Raw genomic sequence first — 21822 nt, forward strand, 5'->3', positions numbered from 1 at the left:
AAGTCAACTTAAGAGGGTTCAACACCCAAGTGAACAAAACGGCCCATGGTCTGGGATGGTTCAACTTGCGCCCAATCCCAAACGGTTGGGAGTTTGGGAGACTTACAATGATTCCAATAGGGGGAGACCATAAACTTAAGTCAAATTTGTTTTACTGGGTTACAATTTATCCGTTTTTCATCATTTAAGTCATGCTAATTAGGTGATTCTCCTAACTCAAATTTGCAATAGAAATATTCAAATATTAATCGTAGGATGGGTAGAATTAATCACTATAATATAATTGGTAGATTTTAAATAAGTTTCTTCTACCCTGGTCTCGGTGGGCAGGGTGCGAAGCATTCTTGTTGTATTACTTACAAGTTGAGTTTCTTTTATGTTGCTTGAATATTTTATATAAGAGTTTCAAAACTTTATTTCATTTAAGTTAAACTAACAAGAATGTTATTCCAATTTCTCTATTTCCTTCCTCCCTTATAGGAGGATGGTATCAAATATAGATTTTGGATGTCTGTATCAATCTCCATACAGAAAACCCTCAAACCAAACAATCCCTTAATGAGTCAATCTCATTCTCACTTTCTATCTATCAACATATTAAAAGCAAGAGAACAAAACAGTACTTTACTTCTATACTAAAAAGGACTTTTTTTTTTTTTTTTTTTTTTTTTAATTCTTAATCTTATTTTGAAACTGATTTATTGTCTTTGACCATTCACGCGTACTTTTCAAGAATTTTATGGTGTTTGGCTACTTATTTACTCTATTGACATACTATAATTATTAATAAAACAAGAGACCAAATTGCTCTTCTAATGATAGATTGAAAAAAGAATAAAAAAAATTATTATGTTTATATTTAAGTTAATAATAAAATTAAAGAGACATTTGAATAACCTAAAATATGTTAATGCTACCAACTCCCTAGTCAAAAGGTACAATGAAAAAGAAAGAGAAGAAATAAAGTCCTTCTGCTCTAAAAGGGTAGGTATTCATCTTTGACATGAATGTGGAGGTTGGTTAGAATATGAACATCCAATATTTTTCAAAATTGTACAACTTAAGAACCTTTAAATTAGTTATATTAGCTTTACCATACCTGTTGTAATGTTCCACCTAAGTAGGCCTATCTTATCTAACTTTTCTTTTTTTTACCATCTACTATATAATATATCAGAGAGAGAGGGAGAGTTGTGTTTGGATTTTGCAGCTGAAATATGTAGGTTAATGCATGACACATTGAAAAGAAATACTCTCATGTTGAAATTAGTTGTCTTGAAGAAAAGAACATAGTTAAAAACTTTAAAAAAATACTTCTGATCTTTAAACTTTGGTAGCAGAAATAATTTAGTCCGTAAATTTTACTTTGTAATGATTTAGTATCTCTACATTCAAAATTGTAACAATTTAGTCTGAACTTTAGTAAGTAATAGTTTAGTCTTGTAACAATTTAGTTCTTCATCGTGATAGATACTATTAAAATCGACTAAGTCGTAAAAATTGATACTGAGATTTATTAAGGTTAAATTGTTACAAATTTAAAATTGTAGATACTATACTGTTACATCTTAAAGTTTAAAAATTAAATTGATACGAATTTGAAAGTTCAAAATTAAATTGTTAGGAAATACTTCCTTCAAAAGTAACCGAAGACTATATATATATATAGATATTAAATTACCTTTTTAGGTCCTTATTGGCGCGAGCTTATAATTTCAATTTCATCCCTATGAGTTTAAAGGTTTCATTCAATGGTTCATTAAATCTTTTAAAACATTTCTATCATTATATATTAGATTTGAATTAAGTGGAAAATTTATAAAATTGACGTTCAACTTAGTTTTTGAAACAAAGGCCAAAATAAAATTTGGAAGAGTCTTTTTTTTTTTTTATTGAAATTACATGTACGCGTGCGTGTTGAGTAGTCTATTTTATAAATTGAAAACTAAAATTAAAGTCAAATTGAGCATAACTTAACTGATATACGAGTGTGTTAGTCACCACAAAATATGTGGTTCGAATGTCTTTTTGTAGTAAAAGAAAACTTAAAACTAAACACAAAAATTGTAGTAGAGTATTTTTAACTTAAAGTTGGATGGAAACAGTTTCATTTGCATGATTGTGAGAGTGGAAAAGGTTTATTTTGATAAATCGATCTCTTTCTCTTGTTTTGCCTCACCATTTCATCTTCTTCTTCAACCTCCAACTTGACTCCAAAGAGTTTCATGTTTGGCTTCCTCAATATATCATCTCCCTCCTTTTCGTTGCCATTAATGATGGCGAATTCGTACCTAGCCACCAAATCAAGAAGCTCTCTGCATTTCTTCTTCATGTTTGTTAGCTCGAAGCTTAACACTCCATTCTCCTTCTTCAACCTCTTGTTTTCATCAACAAGCGTCGTGTACTGATCATCAGACGATGATGAAGTCGACGGTGACTGTTGATCTTCATTGTGATCGTCTTGATGTGTGACTTGGATCACTTTTGCATTGTTACTGTGTTTTCGCTTGTTGCTCCATGCTTTTCTCCTGCGTATTTCGCACAGTCTTTCTTTACATCCCTTTTGAAACTTGTCATTGCAAAACTCCCATCTGCTTGTTGCAATCTTACGAAATCCCTATAAATTTATGTGGAGAGAAAAGTGAGTGAGAGAGAAGAAGAATGTGGAAAGATTTAATTAATTAGAAACAAAAAACTCATGAGAGATTAACACTGACCTGTTCTGCCCAAAAGAGAACTCAAATTCAAAAAACGAAAAAAAGAGAAGAAAAATGTGTTTTGGTCAATAGCAATAAATTACCCATGATTGTTTATTTGTTTTTTTCTATTTGATTATGTATCTTTACTTTTCCTATAATGTAATTGTTTTAAATGATAAAATTATTGAAAATTTCTTAAATATGGGAAAATATTATTCAGTAGTAGATTACGATAGATCACGATAGACAATTATAATAGACTGCGATAGACATATATCAAATACTGATAGATGTCTATCGCGGTCTAATACTGACAGATAATGAAATTTTGTTACATTTATAAATAAGTTGGTTCATTTTTATTTATTTGGTATTATAATATATTAGGTAGGAACTCATAACATTTTAACCTATACTATAAGTCATTATCATTGAGTTGGCCTAATTTTGAATATGTTGGACTATAATTCTAAAAAATTATAGTCAAACACAAATATTTAAAGTAGAAAACGCAACCATTAAAGAATATTTTTTTGGCCGTAGTTAAAATGGACAATTATATTATTTTTTTTTTAAAAAATAAAGTTAAAAGGGTGTAGTATAGTGTCTTTCTATACCTATACTCTTTTCTCAGTTTCCAGATGTTATGCAAAAAAAATTCCAGTGATTTTTCTTAGTTTTAAGTCTTTTTACTCTATTTTTAAAATAAAAATATGTTGTTTCAAATATAGAAAAATGTCAACTTATTTGTAAATATAGCAAAATGTCAATATCTATTACTGATACTAATAGATGTCTATCGGTGCTTATCACTATCTACCATTGGTAGATAATATATTTTGTTATACTAGAAAATATTTTTAGCAGTTTTGTCATTTAAAACTATTACTTTTTAAAAATAGACAAAAACAATTTAAGAAAAATAAACAACATAAAATATTGCAAAAATATTAAATAAACGGTAATCAAATGGGATGTATACTATGGCAGATATACAAAGAGAATTGAAAATTTTTTCATAGATACATCTAAAAGCAAATGAAAATAAGAATTTTAAAAAATGGGAAAAAAATGTACAAACACAACAATCAACTTACGTATGTGTTAAGTTGGCGAACAAAGCTAGAGAAGTTGTTGTGTTTGAAGAGGGTGGGGAGGAGATCTGTTGCAAACTCTGATGGCCGCCACACGATGAATGCCGTTCCATCGGAATTCCACGATATTACGTCGTCGGTCATCGGATCCTCAACAAGCATGTAGGTTTTGGCCAAGAACGGCGGTGGAGTCGGCTTTCGGGCGGCATGGACATACCCCTTCTCACACACATTACCTAGGTCTACTATTGCCTTTCCCATGAGAAAAACAACCACTAGAAACAACGAAACAATGAAGAATGAATATATATATATATATATAGGATTTAGAAGTAATTTTAGGAGGAGAAGAGAAGAAGGGCAGTTAAGAACTCCCAACCCCAACAATAGAAACCCAACACAACTCCACAATTCATGAGAAATGCAAGCCCCCTTTTCCCTCTCTTTACAAAGGGAAAAAGGAAAAGAAAGATGTGTGGTTGCATAAACTTATATCCCACTAAGACTATGAAACTTCTTATATATACTAATTCACACAATTCATGGCATCCCATCATTTTACTACTTTTTCCAAACTACCCATTAATCTTTTTTAATATAATATACACCTTTTCTAATGCAAAATGTTACTTGTTATAATGAATTAAAGAGATTTACATCTTGATTTGATGTTTGGACTTTTATTTGGGCATAAACATTTTTAAATATTTTGTTTAATTTTTAAATTTTTGCTTAGAACTCATTGGTTAAATGAAAAACTCTAGTCTATGGCGTCTTAAATTTGTGTATCTTTAGATTTTGAAAAATGTTTAATTGGTTGCTGTGATATGTTTACGTTGTACCTAATAAGTCATTAGATTATAAAAAGATATTTCAATTTTACATCTAGTAAATTTGTTAGTTTTATAAAGATATTGAATACCTTGAAAATCTATCAGACAAAAAATTGAGAGTTGATGAACCTATTTACTATTTTTAACATTTTGAGATCTAATAGATAAGATGTTACTATCAAGTACATATTAAATACTTTTAAAAGTTCATGCCAATTGAGCTATGCTCGTGTCAACTACAATATTTTTTTTTAGCTTTTAAATATTAAGACCCCTTTTAATATTATTTTTAATTTTTTTTTAAAAACTAAGTTTATTAAACACTATTTCTACCTCTAAACTTCTTTATTTTGTTATCAACTTATTGGATATGTTTTCGCAATTCAAGACAAGTTTTGGAAATTAAGATAACATAAATTTAATTTTAAAATATGTTTCTTTTTGAAACTTTGGTATGAATTCAAATATTTTTGTAGAAAAAACGTAATTTTCAAAAACTAAAAATCAATAATAACCATTGTCAAGAAATTATAAAACAAACACAATTTCTAAGAACAAAAAATCAAATGGTTATCAACTAAATCTTAAATAAACTAGATTTTGATTGTTTGAATTAACATATTTATAATCATGCTGTTGAATGATAAATTTCGGCGAATCACGTGTTGCCACATCATCAATGAAAGCCCAAGCCTATTGGAAAAATTATAAGTTGGATTAGATCGAGTAATTAAAGTTGCTTGGGCCCAACCCAATTCAAACCCACGGTAAAATTTTGGGCTAAATTAAAGATTACACTCAAGTCCAATATTTTGGTCTAACAACAAATGGGCCCAAGCCCAACTTTAGCCCAAACCCAATTTGAGCCCAATAAAATAATTAGGCCCAAGTCCATGTAAGGCTCATGAGAAACCTCTATAAATAGAGGCCTTATCTCTTCATTTGGGGGGAGGTTGGAAGAATTAAAGGCCAAAGCTCTCTGAAGATATGAAGTTCTGAAGCTCTGAGGATCTGAAAAACACAACTCATTCAAAGCTCTGAAGATCAGAAGACATACTAAAGCTCTGAAGATTAGAAGACATATCAAAGCTGCGAAGAACAGAAGACATATCAAAGCTGTGAAGACTAGAAGACATACTAAAACTCTTAAGATCAGAAGGCATATTAAAGCTTTGAAGATTTAAGCTCCCAAGATCCAAGTATTGAAGCTCTTAATTCTTGAAAACCAACGCTCTCAAGCTCTCAAGTGCTGAAGACGGAAACTTCTCAAAGTTTGCAAGACTAAAACACTCAAATTCCAAAGAACTGAAGATTTAAGCTATTTAAAGGTTTGAAGATTTGAGGACTTCAACAAACTAACTCTATCTTCACAACTTGCAAGCTAAAGATTTAATTTCCTCAAACTCAAGGAAAAGCTCACAGGCCGATCCAAAGTGATCAACAGGTTCAAAGACTACTCCAAGCAGGTCAGAAGTTGTACATTCCAGAAAGCCTAGAGAGAATTCTTCCAACAACTAGAAGATTCTCTGACTCCTAAAGCTGACCACACCTGAAGGCTGAAGTCCTTTGGAGATATAAATATTCTTTCAAGACTTTAACCCCAAGATCATCACGCGCTTCACTTCCTCAAATCAAGCATAAGCATTCGACTTAGAGAGAATCAGAGGATCAAATACTAGAGATCGAACCACATTGCATCAAATCAACATCAACATCAGCACCAACTCAAGTTCAACTCCATGAAACAAGTTTCTCCAGAAGCCTCATGCGAGCACTAATCATCCAAGAAGATCAACAAGCCCAAAGGCCGATCATCCAAGAAGATCATCAAGCTCAAAGGTTGATCATTTAAGAAGATCAACAAGCCCAAAGGCCGATCGTCCAAGAAGAACATCAAGCCCAAAGGCCGATCATCCAAGAAAATCAACAAACCCAAAGGTCGATCATTCAAGAAGATCAACAAGCCCAAAGGCCGATCATCCAAGTGAAGAAATTCTTAAACAAGAGAATCCATGAGCGAAAATGGATCTTTCCGATTTCATTATGACAGAATTACCACACATACATTCTAACATTCAGATATGCATTGTAACACTAATTACTAGCATGATTTAACAAATAAAATACATAAAGACCGAGTAAACATGCCAGTTGAAGAAAATCTTTAAACAAACTCAGTTCAGCGGAAGCAACTCCTTTCACTCCTTATTGCCCAGCAAATAGTCGCCTAACAGCACCACGATCGTCTACACGATCGGTAGCGGACGAGCCAACAACAACCGGCACCACTCGAAGCCCTCAGTATTCTCGTAGTGAGAATCTAAAGGGTAGACTTTGATGGAATTGGTAGAGGGAAGGAGGAAAAGATAATCGTGTAGTATGAACAAGCAAGTGGGAGATAATAGAAGACTATCGTATAGTCGAGTGCTTTTGGTTTAGAAAAAGGTACACAATCGTGTAGATTTAGCTAAGCGATCGTTTGGGTCTGCTCGGCGTGCTAAGCGATCATGTGGAAAAAGTAAGCGATCGTTTAGAAATCGCGAGCGATCGTTTAGTGCGCGGGTGTGCGATTGTTTAGGAAGATGGGCACTATCGTATAGGCTCTCAACGCTATGTGATCGTATAGAAACACACCATGAGCGATTTTTCGGACTGTTTATAAAATGAAAACAATTTTCATTTTATTCTTCAGTTACAAGAACTGAATTCGATCTTCCCACTTTTGCACGATTTCGGAGAAATTCTCGGCCAATTATCTCATAACTACTTAATTAATTAAATAATGAATATAATCATATTATATTCTTAACATATAGTTTGATATCATATATCTATTATAGTATTTTCTCCTCTACTTGATATAAATAATCGAACTATATCATATATAATCAAACTCCCTCTTGTTAATTTGAACATTTCAAGCTGACCCAAAAACTGATTCTCAACTTTATCCAAGCTACCAAGGAGACCTTATAGACCTATGGCTCGAAGCTCAAACGGTATGTGAATAGCTGACTAAACTCTTTAGCTACGAGATCTACCATCCGTTAACTGCCAGGCATTCCACTAAAGACCAAAAGCTGAACTCTTCTTACCACAAATATATTTCTGTGTCCATTAGATATAACCAATCATGAGTACGATGACCATTCACAGATGCTTGTAAGTACAGTTGAGCCAATTTACGTTTTGCCCCTATAGTTACATCTCACTCCTTAAGTACCACTGAGTCCTCTAATAAACAATACAACATAGTCCAACTATGTGTGAACACCTCTCGAGTCAAGAGAAGGTGTGTGGTGCCACATCGTTCCAGCCCTGGAATTAGTCCTTAAGGGAGCTATCAATCTACTTGCCCCTACTTCAGGGAAGGAGTGAATTCCATCTTGTGTAGCTGAGTTCCCAGCTCCCAAATCAGACGAATACCCAAAGTGGTAGGTTTGAGTTAGCGGTTTGGCCACTCGCACCCATGCAAATCAAAGGACCGCCCTCAATCCAGGAATTCCCAACTCACTCAGGATTGAGGTCATGTTACCTATGGTCATCCTAGTGAAGTGAAGTCTCTGCCATGAACGGTGCTATATAACGAGATATTAACACTTCGTGGTCATATCTTATACAAACTCTTTGTATAGGACGACCCCGCTCGCATGTTCTCTACACGAATGATCAAGATCAGACCATCTGTGACAAGTCACAACACTTGTGACCATTCCATAAAGTGGGCCGCATTCGTAGCATTACTAGGATAAGATTTCCCTCATATATCCATATACTACAGACCATTTTGGTTATTGATAACTTGTAGAAATACAAGTTATTTATATTGCTTTATTTAGATATTGCGGCCAAAAGAAAGGAAAGTTGCGTCAGTTGTAGAGAAATTAGCTAAGAAATACAAGAATTATAAATTGTCGTCAATACACCCACTGACACCATTGCGATGGTAGAAAAGAATACTTCAAGTCTGTTTTGCAGGAAATCAAGTCACCGCATGCGTTCATGGCCCAAGAGAAAAGAACAACGCATCTACGTCGCATTGCGCCCATCATTCAGAAATGAATAGACGATCAACGCAATGACGGCGCATGCAACAATTGATCAAGAGCTAAGCAATCAACACAACTTTAACCGCATGCGGTAATAAAAAAAGAACCCCGCATGCAGGCAAACGATCGAAGATGAAAAAGAGCAACGCAATTGCGGAGGATCTAGACACGTGTAAAGCTGACCGTTCTGCATTTCTAACGGGATTGATCACGTAACGGAAGGAATATTCACTCCACCATTTTCGGAATTTCTATAACAATAAAGTGGGGTCCACACTGCAGAGAGTCAAAGTTGAGTCTATAAATAGCCTCTAAAATTCTATGAGAAGATATACTTGATACGGGCATATTTTGATATTTGTATATTGAGAGAAAGACTGGTCTGAGTGCTGATCGGAGAAGATCCGGGACGATTTAAGAGACAAGGATGAAAGGTGAGTCTTAGGGCAAATCCTTTCAATCCCCGTGAAGCTCTGTACCAAGGTCACTCCTACCGGACGAGCAAGCCTGAGAGGGAAGCTCTTCTTTCCATTCACTCCATTCGCCGGCAAGCACATCCACCGTCCAGATCTGTGTCAAGACGTTGACACTTTTCTATATTTGTTTCTATCTCTTATCATCAATTGTATTCATTTTCTTAATCTCTATCATTCACACCATGTATCAGACGCTAAGTAATAATATTGAATGTCATGATCATTTTTATCTCCATCTTTCTGTCTATTTCCGTTCCTCCATTAATCGCTTTCTCCATGATGTTTTCTTAATCCCGTGGTAATTAGGATGAATTAAACAAGTAAATTAATATGTGCTAAAGAAATAAATATGTTTAGCTAAAGCATGCTAGATGACATCTTCACCTGTGAGAGTAGAAGTGAAGATGCCATTCTGCCCGTCGAGAGAAGGTTAGAAGAATGCGTTAAACTAAAGTGAGAAGTACTTCCAGAGATGGAAGCAACCTTGCGTTCATTACGTTCATCCCTGTTTCACCACGGAGATGTGGGAACACGGTCGATCACCGAGAGATGTACGCCAAAGGAAAGCGGAACCGTAGTTTATCTTTAACGCAATTAATGAACTTGCAAAGTTTATATTAATTATCCTTTCTATCTCTGTTTTATATATAAAGACTTGCCACCGCATACCACGACCCTTTGTATAATCTTCACAGTCAGTCTCAATCTCAGTATCATGTATCAGTATCCTGTATCTTGTATTGTAATAGCTTAGGTTTACTTTTACCGCATTTTATTTTATTATCACAACTTTACTTTACCACATACTTTACTTTACCGCATATTTTACTTTACCGCAATTTTAAATACCTGTACATACACACCTTTTATTAATTGAAAAACCCCCAGTCGCATATATCATGAATGTAACACATTAACTACGCAATCCCTGTGTTCAACCAAGGATCACTCCGAGAAACTTGCAGTGAAATTATACTTGGTTTCAACGCAAGGAAACTTGTGACAACGCATAGCATACTATAAGCATGCCATTAATAATGCATACATCTAGAAGTAGTATTGCATATCATCGCACATAAAATTTTGCGTTTCAAGTTTATGGCGTCGTTGCCGGGGACATGGACTTATATCATGCATCATATATCGTAGTGCGTGTGCTTAAAATAGAAACAATAAAAATTATGTCATCAAGTTTATGGCGCCGTTGTCGGGGATTGGTAACGGTTATTATTGAGTATATTTGTGGTATTTTGCAGGACAGATCTCTTTGTACTGGCTGTTCATCACGAAGAGCAGTTTGATAGTTTATGAGTACTGGGACTGAACCAAAATTCGAAGCTGACCCAGAGATCGAGCGTACATTTCGTGCTAGGGCACACCAGAACCGAGCGAGGCGAAAGAAAGTAGCTAACATGGCAGATAATAATGACAATGCGGCTCCCGTAGGAAATCAAGGGGCAGTACAACCAGCGCAAGATCCAGTTTTCCTTACTGCTGACCGCAACATTCCCATGAGGAACTACGTGGCGCCCAATCTGTACGATTTTTCGCCTGGGATTTCAAGGCCGATGGTCGAGGAGAACGCGAGATTCAAGATCAAGCCAGTCATTCTCCAAATGATCTAGAACGCAGGGCAATTTGGGGGTCTGCAAGGTGAAGACCCACATGCCCACCTGACCAGCTTTGTCGAGATGTGCGGCAATTTTTCAATACCTGGCGTTACCCCTGAGGGTATTAGATTATATCTCTTCCTTTACACCTTGAGGGATGAAGCCAAGAGGTGGGCTCACTCACTGGAGCCAAATGAGATTACTTCATGGGATCAGCTGGTTGAACAGTTCATGAAGAAATTTTTCCCTCCGGCTGTCAACGCAAGGCGACGGAAGGATGTGCTGAAATTCGAACAAATGGGCAATGAGACCCTGAGCACTGCTTGAGTGCGATTTAGGAGACTGGTGAAAAATTTTCCGCATATCGGGATACCCGATTGCATCCTGATGGAGACATTCTATAATGGCTTGAACAGGTCAACGCAGGCTATTGCCGATGCCTCCGCGGCAGGAGGTTTGATGGATAAGACGTATACTGAGGCCAAGGTCATCCTTGATCGCATCTCGCGGAACATGAATGACTGGGTCGATGATGGATATGGAGGAAGAGGTTCTGCAGGAAGAAAAAATGAAACTGCCATTGTCTCTGCAGAGACAATGACCACACGGGCCACTTAAATGGCCGCAGTAACCTCAATCCTCAAATCGATGACAATCAATCAAGGAGCCATCTCTCAACAAACAGCGTAACCCACTGCGTCGGCTCAAGTGGCCGCAAGCAGTTGCGTTAATTGTGGAGGGGCCCATGCGGTAGACATGTGCCATCTAGAACAACCCTTTCAGCAACACATATAATCTTGGTTGGAGGAACCATCCTAACTTCGGTTGGGGAGGGAATCCTAACCAAGGAGGGCCAAGCAACCATCAGGGTGGCAATTTAGGGAATCGGGGAAATCCTCCTTCTTTTCACCATAACTCTAATCACGACCAACAAAGGAAATTGCACAACCAACAACCCTCATCTTCAAACACCTCTGGAAGCTCATTGAAGGCCCTGCTCAAGCAGTACATGGATAAAAATGATGCGGTGATGCAGGTGCAGGCGTCTTCAATAAGAAATTTGGAGATTCAAATGGGGCAGCTGACTTCTGAACTTAGAAATAGAGCACTTAGAACGTTGCCCAGCAGCTCTGAAGCCCCCAGATCTCATGGAAAGGAGCAATGTCCATGAAGACATTGGGCAGCTGGACCGCCTGCAGAGATGTGGATTGCGCTAATCAGAGAACACTATCTTCTGATCCATATCTCAAAACTATGTTTAAACTCTTTCTAAATTTCTATCTTTATTTTTTTTGAACCTTGTCATTTATTGCTTCTTTAAATCTGCTTTTATGACTTTATGAATTTATTCTTCAATTAACTCTCTTGCATTTATTTCTGTGCTTTCTTTAATTCCTTTAACTTTTCTATATTTAATGCGTTATTCTTTAACTTGGTGAATGATTTTTGAATAAGAAGAAAATGATTGTCGCAAGGTCTTTATGGCTTGCGTTGATGAAAAAAAAAATTTATATAAAAATAAAAACAAATATAAATAATAACAAAACAATCAACATCTGGTATGCATTGTAATAATAGGTTCATCTTGTACCGCAAAATACACTTTGCGTTCATCCAATTCAAATGCATTGCATTGAGGAGTATGTTGCACTCATATGTGTTCTTTGCCCGTCCTAAGCAAAAATGCACTATGTTGAGGTAGTGTTGCGCTGGTAGAAATGTTGTGTGCCCGATCCTCCAGAAATGCGTTTAGTTAAGGGGTGTGTTGTGGGAATATATGCGTTGTTGCCTGTCCTCTGCAAAGATGCATTTGCGTTGATGAATTCATTGCGTTAATTCTTTACCTTGCGCCCATTCGAATAAAACTCCAAAGAAAATTCTTTTTGCAAACTGAGAAGTCTAATTGCTTCAGCTTCCAAGGACATGATGAATTTGCAGCTGAAAGGACGTACGACTCTGCAAATTCATAAATGTGAGGAGTGCGAATGACAGGCTTTTTGAGTAGCTCGAGGCTTGCCACTGCAGAATCCGCATTGGGCCCATCAAGGCCCAACCTATAAAAGCGAGTTTCTTCGTCTTAGTCTATTACTTGCTTCATTTTGCAAAAAGAAACCCTAGCTCTTGCATACCGAGCTTTCTTTTTCCCAAAACCCTACTGAGTTTCCAGTTTCCTTTCACTCAAGAATCCATGGTAGACCAAACTTCCCAGCCTTCCGCTTCACCTTTAAAACCTTCATCAGCCCAACTTTCCATGCGAGAGGCAGCATTTCTTGCTGCCAGTCGCCGTCTCGCTGCTCAACCACACACCGTTCCTCAAATCGCCGAAAGACCCCGACGAAACCCTCTAGTAGCCAGGCCAGTTCTATTCAAAAGGGGGCAAAGTTCTGAAAGCACCCCACTCCCAACACCAGCAGTCTCCACTGAAAGTGAGAAGAAGAGGCAAGATGACAAGGAGGTGTTTAGGAGCATTCTGAGTAACCTGAAGAAAGGAGGCGGATTACCCGAGGCTGGGGTTGTAAACCAACCACTGCTTACGGAGGAGGTGACGATGGAGGAGACAGAGGAAGTGGTGGAAGAGGAGACAAGGAGAAGCACTCTAGCCATAATAGATCCTAAGAAAACTACACAAGTAGAATCCTATAAAGGATCCATCAGAGTCGTATTGGAGGAAGTCGCAGTAGAGAAACAATCAGAGGTGGAAGAGGAGGAAAAGAAGAAAAAGAAGAGAAAAGGAAAGAAGATTAGAGAAGGTGAGCCATCCCATCATTGCAAAGCAGAGAAGAAAATCAAAGAGAAGGAGGATGAAGAAGAAGAGGAGGCCAAGCTAAGGAAGAGGAAAGAAAGGGGAGAAAGGAAAGAGCGCAGGCATGAGGAAAGGCACCTGAAGAAAGAAGAAGAAAGAAAGAAGAGGGCTGCAAGCCCAGAGAAGGACAGAGAATCCACCTCCGTAAGGGAGGACAAGAGGGAATCAACGCAACTTAGAGAAACAAAGCAACTTGAAATAACGCAAACGGTTGCGACTGAAGAAGGAGAAGAAGGAGATGTTACCTCCTTGATGTGGTGTCGCAAGGAGAATGCGTTACAAGGGTCAACCATTGGCCCGCCAATTTTGATTGACGCATTAGAAGAACAGAAGAGGAAGAGAAAGGAGGAGGAAGAGAAGCAGGAGAAAATGGTGCGGGCCCAACTCATCATCGCAGAAGGTGATAGAAGAAGAAGATTACAAGATGAAGAGGTGCGCCGCAATAATGAAATCGCGAGGATCGAAGAAATAAGGCGGCTCGAAGAGGAACAACACCTTTTTCTGGCCTCTAAGCAGTTTGAGAGAGAGTTTGAAACAGAAGAGAGGGAAGAGGCAGAAGAAGAAAAGAAAAAGAAGGCAGAAGAAGAGGAAAAGTAGAAGAAAGAGAAGGAGAAGAAGCACCAAGCAAACATACAGCCCATAAGAAAGAAGAAAGGAAAAGAACTGGCTGAATGGGAAAAGGAGGAACAATGCAAGGCGCGAGAAAAGAAACAAAGGCAGTAATCTCGCCTTGCGTTGGCCAAAGGAAAGGGCAAAGCAGTCGCAGAAAGTAGCAAGCCCGCATTGGCAAAGGTGTGTCCATCAAGAAAGAAGGAGAACGATGAATTACTGATGGAGATGGGCTTTTCCCCTGCGCCAACGCCACTACCAGACTTGATTACGAGCGTGATCGTAGAACATGGATGGGACATATTTTTCCAGTGCCCAGCCATTGTTATTCCAGAGGTAGTGCGTGACTTCTATCACGGACGACTACATGGCACCAAGGATGTGGTGACCATAGAAGGGCAAACGGTGTCTTTCAGCGCAAGGGACATCAATGAACTATACCAGATGAAGGATAACTCGGATGCACCGGGCAACGAAATCATTGATGATCCCACTGAAGAGTAGATGGAAGATGCGTTGTGAGTATTAATGCAACTGAGCACTAACTGGTCGGTATCTTTAAAAGGCATCAAGACCCTGGCGTCCAAGACTCTACTTCCTGAGGCACGACTTTGGGTTTATTTGGTCAAATGGCGGCTGATCCCAACTTCCCATGACGATAATTTCGAGGGATTGAGTTATGGCCGTATATTGCATTGCACGCGACATTCCAATCGATGTAGGCCGGTTGATCGCAAGACACATCCGGGGTTTTGTGGGGCACATAAAAGGGCAGTATTTCTTCCCATGGACGGTTTCAAGTTTATGCCTATCACTAGGTGTGGGCATTGATGAAGAGCCAATGGTAGAAGTTCACGGCCTAATAAACGTCAAGATTTTGAGGTTGCTTCTCAAAGATTCCCTATACTACCCTGAACTCCCTTTGAAGAGGCCCAACATAGATTTGAATGTGCCGCAAGAGCCTAAGCAGAGACGACAAGGGAAAAGGGAAAATCCAAGAAGAAACAACGCAAGATCCAGAACCCTTGGACCCTTTACCCTTGATAATTCGCCCTCCAAGCCCTCTCGCCCAACCTTCTTCTTCCCTTCCTGAGCACTTTACCAATCTTCTCCTTCCCCCAGATTCTCCAGTCGCATATCCAGTAGCCCCATCATCACCTTCAGCATCATCACCGCAACTTCCCATTCCACCACTGTATGTTGATGACCCACACGATTTGGGTGAAGGCACTTCTGCCGAACCCCAAAAAGTCGATGGCGAGGCATCACAGGCACAATTGACCATTGCTTCCTTAGATGCTGAGTTAGCAGATATGCGGTCCCTTTTTGCCCAATAACAACAACTCTTTTCCCAATAGCAAGAACTCTTTTCTCAGCAACAAGCCTTCTTCGGCCTGAGAATTGATGCGGTAATTGAGCGAGTCGAGGATTTACAATGCAGTGTTACCATGACAAGGTAGGTGTTGATCAATATTCAGCGCAACATTATTACGATCCACCTGCATCAAAGACAGCTAGCAGAGCGGAACCATGAGTACTTTAATTTTCTGACAGCATATCTTCATGGACCCATGGTACCTCCGCATCTCAGGCAGCATCTGATTTTTGAAAAAGCTCCTTAAGTACCACATTCGAACCCTCCTCCTAAACCTCTTGCTCCTCAATAATTTTTACAATTTAATTTTTATTGCGGCCATTCTGTTATCATTCTTTCATTCATTGTTAGCTAAATTCTTAGATTCTTTGTACAGGCAAAAATTTTTGTACTGCGTTATTTGTAATTACTTGTATACTTAGTTAATTTTCAAAACAACTAAGTAACAATTCTATCCATATGCTTGTGCCTTTTCTTTATCATCCTTTGTCAACTATGCGATATTCTTTATCTTTCTTTTTGCGTTATTCATTGCGCTGCCATGATGTATAATATGCATACACTTAGAAACATTTCCCACACTTTGTATTTTCTAACTAACACTTAGTTAATTCATAGTTTAGTAGTACTTTACCTTTTATCCTTCAAAATTTTGCTCAAACCTTCTTTTTGAAATTTTGCCTAAGTGTTTGTCTATTCTGTCCAAACAATGCAATGAGGACCTTGCGCATCTCTAAATTTGGGGGTGGGGAAGGTCTAAGCTGATGAGATCAAGTGATGCGGTCATTAAGAAAAATGCGTTCATCATTTTCATCTAAAAAAAAAAAATTCATATAAACTCCAATGTCAGCGCAAGGGGAAACCTAAAAAACAATCCCAACCTGATAAGAGTTAAGTTGTGAAAGAAACCTGCTTGTAGTTGGATGTTCGCATGACACCCATGGGAGTAAGCCAAAACGAAGGTGGGTTTCCAAGAACAATGCAATATGAAAAGAGAAAAATGAGAAAGGAAAATAAAAGAAACAAGAGACAACTCCTCTGAAATTCATGAGTTCAAGTTGAGATTGGCACACAACCGAAGTTGGATGTTCGCATGACACCTATGGGGACAAGCCAAAAATAATAAAAGAAACAAGAGACAACTCCTCTGAAATTCAAGAGTTAAAGTTGAGATTGGCACACAACCGTAGTTGGATGTTCGCTTGACACCCGTGGGAAAAAGCCAAAACGAAGGGTGTAACCATGATCAATAGTCTCTAATAAATGACGCAAAATTTGACCACCGCATCCAGACGCATCAAGTTGTTTTCGCAAGAAGAGGTAAACATTCTTTTTAAAACTAGAAAAGAATTTTTGAGTAGAAATTTGTTGTATAGAAGATTAAAGTAAGGCTTTGTTATGAATTATCAAGGATGGAAGGAAATTGAGCTGTTAAGTAATGTTGCCTAGGTGGAGCATTCGGAGTAACCAATCGACGCAAAATTTAGGATAGGAATTGAGCAATATTGCCTTAGTAGAAGATATGCTTGAGGACAAACGTATATCTAAATTTGGGGGTGTGATAACTTATAGAAATACAAGTTATTTATACTGTTTTATTTAGATATTGCGGCCAAAAGAAAGGATGCGTCGATTGCATAGAAATTAGCTAAGAAATGCAAGAATTATAAATTGTCGTCAATACACCCACTGACACATTGCGATGGTAGAAAAGAATATTTCAAGTCTATTTTGCAGGAAATCAAGTCACCGCATGCGTTCATGGCTCAAGAGAAAAGAACAATGCATCTACGTCACATTGCGCCCATCATTCAGAAATGAATAGACGATCAATGCAATGACGGCGCATGCGACAATCGATCAAGAGCTAAGCGATTGACGCAACTTTAACCACATGCGGTAATAAAAAAAAAACACCGCATGCGGGCAAACGATCGAAGATGCAAAAGAGAAACGCAATTGCAGAGGAAGCTGACTGTTGTGCATTTCTGATGGGATTGATCGCGTAACAGAAGGAATATTTACTCCACCATTTTCGGAATTGCTATAACAATAAAGTGGGGTTCACACTGTAGAGAGTCAAAGCTGAGCCTATAAATAGCCTCTGAAATTCTATGACAAGATATACTTGATACGGGCATATTTTGATATTTGTATATTGAGAGAAAGACTGGTTTGAGTGCTGATCAGAGAAGATCCAGGACGATTTAAGAGACAAGGCTGAGAGGTGAGTCTCAGGGCAAATCCTTTCAATCCCCCCTGTGAAGCTCTGTACCAAGTTCACTCCTACCGGACGAGCAAGCCTGAGAGGGAAGCTCTTCTTTCCATTCACTCCATTCGCCCGCAAGCACATCCACCATCCAGATCTGTGTCAAGACGTTGCACTTTTCTATATTTGTTTCTATCTCTTAGCATCAATCGTATTCATTTTCTTAATCTCTATCATTCACACTATGTATCAGACGCTAAATAGTAATATTGAATGTCATGATCATTTTCATCTCCATCTTTCTGTCTATTTCTATTCCTCCATTAATCACTTTTTCCATGGTGTTTTCTTAATCCCGTGGTAATTAGGATGAATTAAACAAGTAAATTAATTGGTGCTAAAGAAATAAATATGTTTAGCTAAAGCATGCTAGACGACATTTTCACTAGTGAGAGCAGAAGTGAAGATGCCATTCTGCCTGTCGAGAGAAGGTTAGAAGAATGCGTTAACTAAAGCGAGAAGTACTTCCAAAGATGGAAGCAACCTTGCATTCATTACGTTCATCCCTGTTTCACCACAGAGATGTGGGAACACGGACAATCACCGAGAGGTGTACGCCAAAGGAAAGTAGAACCGTAGTTATATCTGTAATGCAATTAACGAACTTGCGATGTTTATATTAATTATCCTTTCTATCTCTGTTTCATACATAAAGACTGCATACCATGACCCTTTGTATAATCTTCACAGTCAGTCTCAATCTCAGTATCATGTATCAGTATCCTGTATCTTGTATCATAATAGCTTAGGTTTACTTTTACCGCATTTTATTTTATTATTGCAACTTTACTTTACCGCATACTTTACTTTACCACATATTTTACTTTACCGCAATTTTAAATACCTGTACACACACACCTTTTAGTAATTGAAAAACCCCCAGTCGCATATATCATGAATGTAACGCATTAACTATGCAATCCCTATGTTCGACCAAGGATCACTCCAAGAAACTTACGGTGAAATTATACTTGGTTTCAACGCAAGGAAACTTGTGACAACGCATAGCATACTATAAGCATGCCATTAATAACGCATACATCTAGAAGTAGTATTGCATATCATCGCACATAAAATTTTGCGTTTCAAGTTTATGGCGCCGTTGCCGGGGACATGGACTTATATCATGCATCATATATCATAGTGTGTGTGCTTATAATAGAAACAATAAAAATGATATCATTAGTTATCATTTAAGACATGATCCACTTGTATGTCACTACATACATGCTTGTGGTAAAGCAAATAAAACATTCAACTGAGCAAAATCAAGAAGTGAAGTAAAATATCATATATTATACATCACAAGCATTCGTACAAACTGTTTACAAACTATAGGACACGAGACTTTAGGACATCAACCTCAACAATCTCCCATTTGTCCTAAAGCGAAGTGGGGTGTACAAAAACTAGTACAAAATAATAAACTAGGACATAAAAGCCCAGTACAAGAAAATCTTCCACTTGCCCTAGTCAAGCCGCAGGCAATTCTGTAGATCCATGCTCTGAAGGTGACCTTCAAACACTGTAGTCGTGAGAGCCTTCGTAAAAGGGTTACCAACATTGTGCTCCGAAGCAATCTTCGTGACGATCACGTCCCCTTGATGCACTATCTAGCGGATCAGGTGATACTTCCGCTCTATGTGTTTGTCGCACCTATGACTCCTTGGCTCCTTGGAGTTCACCACTGACCCACTATTATCACAATAGAGGGTAATGGGCTTAGACATATTTGGAACAACTTCTAGTTCTTTCAAGAACTTCCTGAGCTAGACGGCCTCCTTAGAAGCTTCGCAAGCTGCTATGTACTCCGCCTTCATAGTGGAGTCGACGATGCACCCTTGCTTAATTCTTCGCCACACTACAACTCCTTCGTTAAGAGTAAATACTGACCTTGAAGTGGACTTGCGAGAGTCCCTATCAGTCTAAAAGTCAGAATCCATGTATCCAGTAAGGATCAAATCCCTAGATCCATACACGAGTATGTAGTCCCTTGTTCTCTGAATATACTTGAGGATGTTTTTCACTACTGTCCAGTGACCCTGCCCTGGGTTTGACTGATACCTACTGACTATGCCCACAACGTAGCAGATGTCTGGTCGAGTATAGAGTATCGCGTACATCAAACTGACTCCATGCCTAAACGGTAGTAGGCCCCTCTTGGAGTCCTGCATCAAGTACTTGAGCAACATCTTGTTAATGTATGATGCCTGAGACAGTGCTAGGACTTTGTTCTTACGATCCCAAAAGATCAATATACCCAGACCAAACTGAGCCTCTCTCAAATCTTTCATTTGGAATTGGATCGCTAACCAGTTCTTAACTGAAGTCAGTAGACCTACATCATTTCCAATGAGTAGTATATCGTCTATATACAAAACTAAGAATACTACTGAAGCATTGACGATCTTCTTGTAGACACAAGGCTCATCAACATTCTGGTCAAAGCCACAGTATCAAATCGTATGTTCCAAGATCTAGACGTCTGTTTCAGCCCATAAATGGACCGATTCAGCTTGCAAACCTTTTGCTCTTGACCTTAGGCAATGAATCCCTCGGGTTGCACCATGTAAATAGTCTCCTCAAGATTTCCATTCAGAAAGGCCGTCTTGACGTCCATTTTCCAAATCTCTTAATTATAATAAGCTGTAATGGATAGGAGGATGTAGATTGATTTTAACATGGCAACAGGCGAGAAAGTCTCCTCATAGTCGACTCCCTCCACCTGGGTATAACCCTTTGCCACAAGTTGAGCCTTGAAGGTTTACACCTTCCCATCAGCACCTCGTTTGCGCTTATAGATCCATTTACAACCTATAGGTCTTACCCCATCAGGTTGATCTATAAGATCCCATACTGAGTTGAAGTACATCGACTCCATCTTGAGATCCATGGCCTTGACCTATTCATCCCGGTCAACATCCTCCATTTCCTTTTGATAAGACAATGGATCCTCAACGTCGCCATCTGCTACCATAGCAAGGATATTAGTGAAACCTAGATAGCGAATGGAAAACCTAGATAGCGAACGGGTGGGTTCGCAACCCTTCCACTGCTTCGAGGTTCCCTAACTCTTGAGGTGGAATTGACCTGCTAGATGAACTACCATCAACAACTCTTGCTGATGATGCATGCTCTTCAACAACTCTTGTTGAAGTTTCAATAGTTTCATTAGAAAGCTCACGCAACACGACTTTACTACGTGGATTGTGCTCCCTAATATGATCTTCCTCCAGGAAAGTAGCTTTCGGGGAAATAAATACCCTATTTTCCGATCCCCCTCGTGTACCTTTGGGGTAACCTACAAAGAGGCATAACCTTGACCGTGGTTCCAACTTCTTGGGATTTGCCTTAAGCACATGTGCAGGGTAACCCCAAATGCGGAAGTGACGTAAACTAGCTTTACGCCCATTCCACAACTCCAGAGGTGATCTCGCAACACTCTTGGAAGGAACACTAAATCCAATAAAATAACATCCTAGGCTGTCTTATGAGTCTTGAATAGTATGTGAGACATACATGGATCAATGTTCAAGATATAGTCTAAAGGGTCTATAGTATAGGGATAAAGTTGGATACCTTATCTTGGTGACACTATGGATACAACCACTTTGTATTTGATACAAACGCAATGATCCAACATGTTTGTATAGGTGACATGCGAGTAGGGGTATCTTATGCAATGAGTTTGCATAAGACAGGACCGCGAAATAGTAACTACTAAATGTAACACCATTGACTAGCTAGGCTTCTATTTCAATAGGATGACCTAGGCAACTTAGTCTCAATCCTAAGTGTATTTTGAACTTCTATTCATGAGAAATTGTCTTCTGATTTGTATAGGTGAGAGTGGCCAGTTCATCGACCCAATCAGTCTACCATGTTGGGGACAAGATCGAGTGGGAAGTTGGGAACATAATAATACAAGATGGATTTCACTCCTTCCCAACTTTAGGATAAGTAGATGAGTGCTCCCTTAGGTGGTGTCTCCCAACTTTATTTAAT

The 21822-nt window shown here is 38.4% G+C and overlaps 1 protein-coding gene across 1 annotated transcript; it reads right to left on the bottom strand.

Moving 5' to 3' along the window:
• Positions 1-1914: 1914 nt before the first annotated feature.
• HSFB3 (heat shock transcription factor B3) lies at positions 1915-4292 on the bottom strand. The gene is made up of 2 exons (XM_039050407.2): positions 3797-4292; positions 1915-2617 (listed from the first exon to the last, which is right to left on the bottom strand). Exons 1-2 carry the CDS (start codon positions 4052-4054, stop codon positions 2108-2110), a joined length of 768 nt encoding a protein of 255 aa, XP_038906335.2. The 5' UTR covers positions 4055-4292; the 3' UTR covers positions 1915-2107.
• Positions 4293-21822: the final 17530 nt, after the last annotated feature.

Source organism: Benincasa hispida, chromosome 11 (genome assembly GCF_027475165.1).
Source record: "Benincasa hispida cultivar pf3 chromosome 11, pf3_genome.v1.1, whole genome shotgun sequence".
Lineage (NCBI taxonomy): Eukaryota > Viridiplantae > Streptophyta > Magnoliopsida > Cucurbitales > Cucurbitaceae > Benincasa > Benincasa hispida.